Source organism: Cucumis sativus, chromosome 5 (assembly GCF_000004075.3).
Source record: "Cucumis sativus cultivar 9930 chromosome 5, Cucumber_9930_V3, whole genome shotgun sequence".
NCBI lineage: Eukaryota > Viridiplantae > Streptophyta > Magnoliopsida > Cucurbitales > Cucurbitaceae > Cucumis > Cucumis sativus.
The window spans coordinates 30,885,389-30,894,260 of NC_026659.2; the positions used below are offsets into that span (position 1 = coordinate 30,885,389).

Genomic DNA, 8,872 nt, shown 5'->3' on the forward strand with positions numbered 1-8,872 from the left:
AAATTTAAATCTATTAGTTAAGAATTAATTAGAAAAGAAATGAAGTGAACAAAAAAGAAAAAAAGAAAACCTTATTCTTATTAGATGCTAATATTCTCCATTTTTTTCTTCTCAAATAAATATACAAATATAACGTAACTATTTGATTCTTTCGTCTTTTAAAAACTTATAAATCATATTTCTATAGTTCTATCGTTTGAAATTTTGTTATGAATCCGATGGGAACCCACACGTTCATCAATTAATGAGTTGTGATATTATTCTTATATCATCATTTCAATTAATAAATATAGAGTTAGATGATTATCTACAAAAGGAATATAGATATTAATATTTGTACTAATTGTATTTAATGAGAGAATGAATTATCACAAACCATTAATAACTTTATTATCTTGATCGATCATTAATGATCCTCTAGATACTACATCGATTTCTTTTATCCCTATTATTTTTAAATCTTCAGAATTCAACATGAAGCTAAATAAGTAGATTTAAGGTTAGGTAACTTTTTATTTTTGTTACATATTATTAATTTATATTTAAAAGTAAGTTTTAAAAGCTTAAAAAGAAAAAAAAAACTAAAATTTGTTTTTCTTTTTTACCATTTAGTTAAGAATCTAAGTGTTAATTTGATGAAACTTATGCACACCTCGAGTAATCTTACGAACACCCGTATGATCCTATAACATTTGGATGTCAAGAAAATTCGTAAGAAATTAATTCATAAGAAAAATAAATGTTATAAAGCAAATATAATCAATATGAAAGTGTTTCTATACCAAATTCAACAAAAACCAAATAAAAAAGAGGGGTATTCTCACAAACAAAAAAGAAAAAGTGGGCCAATTTCCAAGTAAGAACTTAATACTATTAATTAAGGTAGAAATGGATTTGGTCAAGAGAGGCAACAAATATATTCTAATTATCTCACATTAAATCTAAAAAGTTAAACATTTGTCTATGACCCTACTTTAGGTCAAATTAGATGTACTTAACCTCATAATTATGATTAAGACCCATTCTATGAACACAAATTTTCCATCCCTATTATTACCTATATTAGGAATTCAATTCCAACTATTTTATTAATTTTAGATATTTCAACCATTATCCCAAAAATAATATTTTTTATTAGAAAATATATAGAAAAATTGTAAAAAATATAGCGTCTTTAACAAAAATATTTACATAAATTTTGTCTAAATAATTTATCAATTTCTTTTATAGTTTTTTCTTAAAAAAACTCAAAAAATATAGCTAAAAAAACATCTAAATTAAATCAACTATAAATAATTATGAGAGTAATAAAGATGTATACCTTAAGTTTGACCATTTGACTAAATAAAAATGTTTGGTATACTTTTCAAATCAAATTATTTATTTATTTGATAGGCGCTCGTGAAATTACCAAAATATTTGTAGTGTTACAATAGTAATCATGTTTAAGGGTAATTTTTTAAATATTAACAAAATATAATAAAATTTTAAATTCTTTCACGAGATTGTCTCATAATTTTGTTTAAACTTCTTAGTAATTTATGCAAATTAGCATCACTAAAGAAGATCTAACCTGAAACTATACTAGCAAACTTTCTATACTCTTTGAAGCTACAACTACACTGACACTCTTCAACTTACTCAACAGAGGTAACTAACTATGTACAATTATGACGTAGCTTAATGAAAACATTTCAAATTAAATCTCATGTTTATTAAACATAACCTCATTTATCAAATGCTTTGCAAATATCTTAGGAAATATGGCTTTAGAAAACTCAAAGCAGGCTTATAAATCATTTCTAAATAACTCAAGATAATCTTAATTGAAAACACATGTTCGTAAATAGTTTTAATATTATACAATCAATCCTCACTTCGTTTAATAGTTTACAATTTAAAAATGTTTTTCTACTTTCCATATAGAGATTTAACTTTCAATTCCCCGTTTCTATGCACGTCCCCATAACACACAAATATACTTCTAAACTTTTAGGGTATTATTGCATGCTTTAATTAATTTACATAATATTTGACAGTTCATAAATTGTGGAAAATTCTAAAACAATAATTAAAAAAGACAGCTGTACAATTATATAATTATAATTTAAAATGATTTCCCATTTACATTATTACACAAACATTTTCTTTAAGAAAACATTCCTTGAGTTATGTCAGAGAGTCCTCGAAGAATCAAAATCACTAAGAAACAAATTAAACCAATTAGATCATGACGTGTGTACTTTAAGCCAGCTTAGATTAAAACTCATTACATTAAAAGAAATGAAGAACAATGAGAATTAGATTTAATAAAATAAGCTGTAGAATGGCTCAAAATGTAAAGCACAAATGAAATATGAGTTGGATCTTCTAATTTGTAAAGACATGTTGATTGGCATTTTGTCTACATCATTATTGGGTGAAATCACTAATAGAGGAAGAATCCAAACCAAGAAAAATTTAGGTTGTTGTTGCAATTTGGTCTAACGAGGAAAGAGAGGAAGAAATGAGGAGCGAGAAGAAAGAATGTAACCTCGTGGGTGCTTACTTTCATTGCTTAGGTAAGTTTCATTCCGGCCTTTGAAAAGAAAATGCAAAAAATATATATATACGGTAGAAAGTAGAGCAGTAGTTGATGTTAATGTTGTACGGTAAACTAATTAATTTGATGCTATTTTTTAAAAATCAAAATTGATATAATATTAATAGGAATTTGATCAAATATTTACAACATGTAATTTTTTTTCAGATTTTATTAATAATAGATATTGATAGACATTAATACGTTTCTATCGGTGACTTTGATAGAATCCAAATTTTTGCTATATCTTGTAAATATTTTAATTTATTTTGCTATTTTAAAAAACAATTTATCGTTAATTTTTATCTTTGATAAAATCTAAGATTTTGTAAATATTTTAATCTATTTTGTTATTTTTAAAAATGTCCCGTATTAACATTAATTTTCATGTAAAGTATGGAATTTTAATTTGAACATAGAATTTGAAAATAGAATGACCAAAATTAATATAACATAGTAAAATTTAACATACAATGACAAAACATAATAAATAACGTGTATAATAATACTAACATTATTAATAAATTCTTATTTGAGTAATTAATAGGATAATTGTAACAAATAGTAAATTTGATAAAATATTTACCAACCTATAGCAAAATTTGTAGATTATATCAATAATAGAGATCGATAGTAATAGGAGTTTATCCGTGAATATCATTAATAAAATTCAAATATTTTTTAGTGCGTAAATACTTTAATTTATTTTGATCTTTTAAAAAATGTTCGTACGAGGATGTGGTTTTTTCATTTCAAATTAATTAGAATTATAATTAATACGAAAAGTTTGTCTAACGTTGTCATAATTAATTTTCATTACTCTTTTTCCCCTCAAGTATAGTCTAATCTTTTGCTATATACTCGTTGGATCCTACATTTTCACATGTATAAAATTAAGTTTTCACTAATTTAATCCAAAAAAGTATAATTTTTTCAACATATTTTAATTTAGTGCATTATTTAAATGATATTTCATATAATAAAACACATTAAAACTAGACGAAGAAGGTTGAGTCCGTCCACTTATAATAATTTTGCTCCTCTATATGACACTAATTACCAACTTAAAAGTAATCGGTTCAATCCTCCCGTTCCATATCTATATTGCTACTTTTATGCTAAAGAAATAATGGAGATTTTTTTTCCTTAGAAGATGTTTACCCGATAAATATTGAGAATCTATATCTTGAGTCCCATGCTAGGAATATTGAAATTTGTCAATGATACAACTTCATGTTATGATTATAGATAAAGTATACTCGAACTTTTACCAATAAAGAAGTAAATATTGTTTTACTCCACATTGTTATATTTTCAAAGAAGATGTTAGGACTAATATAGTACAAATTTGTTGTTTTTTATGTCGTCAAAGTAAACTTAACTCAATGATATTTGAGACGGTTTTAATTTCTGAAGATTGGCGGGAGATTTTAAGTATTTAGATTGGCGATTTGGGTCGCTCTCATTCATACAAATAAAAGAACAATCACTCATGAGTACATAGGAGTTCATAACTCTTCTATGATTGAGATTGTTTGAAATATTTATCTCTTCCATTGGTGTAATATGGGAGTTCGTTAATGTATTTCGTGGTTTGTCTTATAAAATATTATCGTATAAGATACTCTAACTTAAACATCTTTTTACACGGACGATTTGAATCAAATCATTTTATAATGATTACAAACGGAGTTTGATGCTTTTTAGTTGGGTTGGATTTGATTGGCTTTTTAATAAGAACTTGTAAGTGGAATAAGTTATAGCTCCAACAATTGAGTTGGATATAAGAAGTAATTGTATTAAAATTTTAATCACTGCGTAAATGTCAAATGATCAATAGTTGCTTTTGTGTTTATCTTCAAGTTTTTCACATTATAGAAAAATCCCAATTCCATGATTCCAAAGCGAAAAACCCTAAAGTCAAAGAGAAGGAAAAAAAAAGGCGAAAAACCCCTTCCGAAAAGTCTTAATTTCGAATAATATTCCGTAATTGAAAAGAAAATTTTAGCTTAAAATTTGCATTCTTCTCTCCCATGGCGATGACACAGATCCATTGAAGATCAGTATTTCTCCTTAACGAAGTTGAAATTCATCTCAAGTTTAGCCACGATTTCCACCATTGAAGACCTTAACAACACCCCTTTTCTTTCCTCTACCGTCTCTTCCGTTGAAGAACCAATGGCCGTTCCCGTGGTTCAGTTCCCGATCTTCCTGGCTGTCAGAGTCCTCGGAATGCTTGTGGCAGCTCTTCTTTTCATGTGGACCTTGCATTTCCGTGGAGGATTGGCACTTATCTCAGACAACAAGGATCATATCTTCAATGTAATTTACCTACTTCCTCTATTTTTCACAAATGATTCTGATATTGTCTGTTTTTATTTTTTGGATTGAGACGCATTTTTTTATGGGGTTTGAGTTCGTTGATGTTCACGAGTCTTTAATTGATCCACTAATTGGTTTTTGCATGCCATTCTGCTTTGGATTTTGACTTTGTGTGTTAGAAATTAATTTAGGATTGTTTTAGTTTCTATACGATGGCTATCCCAGTGGAGTTTGTTTGTTTGTTTTGTATCATTTCAAGAAGTTAGTTATTTCCTGATGCCAAAAAACCGTCGTAATAGACTACGGAACACATTGATAGATACTCTCCTGATGGCCAAAGAAGCGCGGGATGATCGTTGGAAATTACCCGTGGGAGTTACTCCCGATGTGTATACACAAGTTGTTGGGAGTTAATATATACACTCGATGCTGGGTATATGGCGTCTACGTAGTGAACCCATCGACAGATGTTCTTTCACCTGTCGGCCTAAGATACATTTCCTTTTGTTCGGACTCCAGAGGTAGGAAAAAGGACCCTAGTGAGATTTGGCCCCTTGTGAGGTTTTATGTTCCTCTATGGGCTTCGGTTTCAAACTTTTCTATAATTACTCTCTAGGACATATTTTACTTAGTCGGAATCCCTTTTTCCGCAAAGGAGTCTCGAGGGCTTGTTAAGAAGGCGGCAAGGGCTGACAAAGGGGGAAAACAAAAGGCGTTTTCTGGTCCCCTTGAGCCGGATGGTGCTTGTGTGGTGTGTGTGCCACGGCGAAGCAAGGGAATGAAAGGCCGCTTTGTGTTGGAAGCTCTTTACCCTTCCCATAATGAGCGCTCTGTATCTTGGGGAGCGTGCTTGGTTCTTCTCCAGAGTTTTCATGAAAATCAGGACGACCTGTCCTTAATAGAAACGATCCGATTCTCTGAACAATCGAAATTTCGTACTCCTGTCAGATCCTTCCTATCTCCTGATCGGGCTTGTGTAGGATATTTATGAGCTTGTTTTCTTGTATGTCCTTTTATTCATTCTTTTTTTTCTCTCAATGAAAATTGATTTCATAAAAAGGAAAAAAAGATATTGCCTTTTAATCACCTTTATTCCTTTAGTTTTCCTGTTTATTTGGTGAGGTTGCTCCTGTTTTTGTAGGTCCATCCGGTTCTTATGGTGACTGGACTTATTCTTCTAAATGGTGAAGGTAATTAGCTGTTCTCTTTGGATTTAATTTATAATTTGAAGCATGAGTTTACTTAGTGTTGCATTCTTTCTCAAGGGTGGTTTGATGTTCTGAATGGACAATTTGAATATATGTGTAGACTATGTGAAAATGTAATACTGCTTTATTGAAGCTAAAAAGCACAACTCTTTTTTGGGAAACAAATGCATTTTAGAGAATATAGGAAATTACATTGGTGGTGGTGGTGGTGGGTAGCAAATCCAAATTTAGGAAGTTATAAGAACCTCTTCCAATCTTATTGTACTAATAAAAAATGATGTTATATATTGATGCTAATTTAAACAAAAGAGGAAGAATGCAGCTGGATTTAATATTTGCGGTTTACAATCTTTGTGCAAATTAGGCTAGTGGCCAAGGTTTTCTTTAACAGTATGAAACATTTCCTGGCGTTCATCATGTAGGTTTTAAGGTTTCTTTTTTTCATGAAATGTGTTATTATACGAAACCAACTAGAAGTATGATTTTGAATCATTTCTGAAATATTTATTCTGAAGTCATTTGCAAACTTAATTTTAATTTATTCTCCCACTATTTTGGTGCTTTCAATGATTTTGTTCACCATTCTTAGATGTATTGATGCAGCAATGTTAGCATACAAGACAGTTTCAGGAACCAAAAACTTCAAAAAACTAGTTCATCTCACTCTCCAATTTGTTGCATTCTTTTTAAGTCTGATTGGCATATGGGCTGCCCTGAAGTTCCACAACGACAAAGGAATCGAAAACTTTTACAGTCTACATTCATGGTTGGGCTTAGTTTCTATCTTTCTATTTGGCGTCCAGGTTTGTAAATTGTAAGATCTTCTCATATGAATCTACTTTCTATCTACCTGTTGCACTACACGATTCTAATTCATTAGTACGACTCGATTCAAACAGTGGTCTGCAGGTTTTGTAACCTTTTGGTACCCAGGTGGGTCTAGAAACAGCAGAGCTACTCTATTGCCATGGCATGTTTTCTTTGGCGTTTACATATATGGCCTCTCCATTGCTACAACCGTAACTGGATTGTTGGAAAAAGCTACATTCCTTCAAACTAGCAAGGTAATTTCACGTTATTCGAATGAGGCTTTGCTGATAAATTCATTGGGTGTCCTCATTGTTCTCTTGGGAGGTCTCGTGATTTTGGCGGTTATCGCTCCGTCGTATGCTAAAGGTGATATTAACAGAGGGCCAGCAGAATAGGATGAAAACAGTATTCTGTTTCGAAACGGAATGCGTATTTGTACTCTCTATGGACTTCAACGAGACAAATCTTCCTTGGTTGATCAAAATCAAAACTTGAATTTATTTTTACTTGAGTCACTTGATTCATCCTTAACATACAGATCACGTTATAGGCCGAGAAGCAAACAGATTGTTTAGTTGAAAATAAGATTGTCATGTTTGGCAAACTGATTTTATGAATTCCCCCCATCGTAAGAAGCAAGTAGTTTAGTTGAAAATTTTCGGTTTGGTTTAGTTTAGTTTGTCTACCGTTTTGAATCAAATTATGACCACCCCTACACGTTATAAAACATTTAGCCAAAACACGACTAATAATAGCTAAAATATGATATAACTCAAATGTTAAATATCACATATTCATGATTTTTATTTCAAACTACAAACTAAAATAAACAATCCAAACACAAAAACATTACAAAATTCACCAATTCATCGATTTTCTTAAAGAAGTTTGAGAGATATTTTCAATAATAACAAAATTTTGAAACAGCAAATAACTTCACCCCAACTTAGGCATTAGATTTTGGGCTGGATTCTTCAAATTGTTAGGTTTATTTGGACACTCGTACTCATAATCAATCATAGATTTTACCTATTCATTTTCTTCTAATAAACTCAAATAAATTACGTTCATTATAAGTTCTCAAAGAATTACCATAAACGCCTGTACTTGTCAATTGCAAAACTTACGTTTTTTTTTTCCTTCATATAAAGGTAATTCAGATTTTATGTTATTTTATTTTTGGTTCATTTTGTTGTTGGGAACATAAATTTATTTTCCTTTTCAGTGCTATTTTGTTTTGTTAATTGTTTAGGATTTTCTTTTTCTTTTTCAATTACATGTTAATTCTTTGTTTACACTTTTTAATCATTTTCAATTTTACTCTTAAAATGTAATTTTCAAATCATTTCAAGGATTAAAAAGATTTTAAAAATGACAAAAATGATTTTAGTCATTTTAAAATCACTTCCAAACATGTCTTAGTTCTTCAACTTTGTGATTTTTTCATTTTGTTGGATGAATTACGTTTATTTTGACTTCCTTATTTTATTTGGAAAAAATTTCAATTTATACCCCTGAATTTTGTAACTTGTATCAATTTAAACCTTAAACTTAGAGAGTTGTATCAATTTAAACCCGTAACTAATAACTGTATCAATTGAGACCCTAAACTTTTACAAATGTATTAACTTATATAAATGAGTATCAACTTAAACTCCCTAGTACGTATTACTAATTGAACACTTGTGAAAAGTGAAGGTTCCATATATATGAAGGTTTAATATATATGAAAGTTCAATATTTAAATTGGTATAAAAATTAAGATATTTAATCAATGCAACTTCAAAATATTAAAAAATGCAACATAATCAAAGTAAAATAAATATAGGTACATAAATAAGGATTGAAAAGTTGACAAAAATATGGAGAGAGAATAATAAAGTGTAATATATTCTGTTGGTTTTTTTTCTTCTTCTTCCTTTTTTTTTTATAGAGTGTAAGAAAAATAACA

General features: G+C 29.5%; 1 protein-coding gene across 1 annotated transcript; it reads left to right on the top strand.

Moving 5' to 3' along the window:
* The first annotated feature begins 4,484 nt into the window (after positions 1 to 4,484).
* On the top strand, positions 4,485 to 7,525 carry LOC101212633 (probable transmembrane ascorbate ferrireductase 2). Its single transcript, XM_004141447.3, has 4 exons — positions 4,485 to 4,903; positions 6,045 to 6,093; positions 6,715 to 6,914; positions 7,011 to 7,525. The coding sequence occupies exons 1-4, from the start codon at positions 4,760 to 4,762 to the stop codon at positions 7,314 to 7,316; spliced, it is 699 nt and encodes a 232-aa protein (XP_004141495.1). The 5' UTR covers positions 4,485 to 4,759; the 3' UTR covers positions 7,317 to 7,525.
* Positions 7,526 to 8,872: the final 1,347 nt, after the last annotated feature.

Coding starts and splice junctions, on each gene's coding strand:
- LOC101212633 (XM_004141447.3), top strand. CDS start 4,760: ATGGCCGTTCCCGTGGTTCAGTTCCCGATCTTCCTGGCTGTCAGAGTC. Junction 6,094..6,714: donor TATTCTTCTAAATGGTGAAG/GTAATTAGCTGT, acceptor GTATTGATGCAG/CAATGTTAGCATACAAGACA. Junction 6,915..7,010: donor TCTTTCTATTTGGCGTCCAG/GTTTGTAAATTG, acceptor CGATTCAAACAG/TGGTCTGCAGGTTTTGTAAC.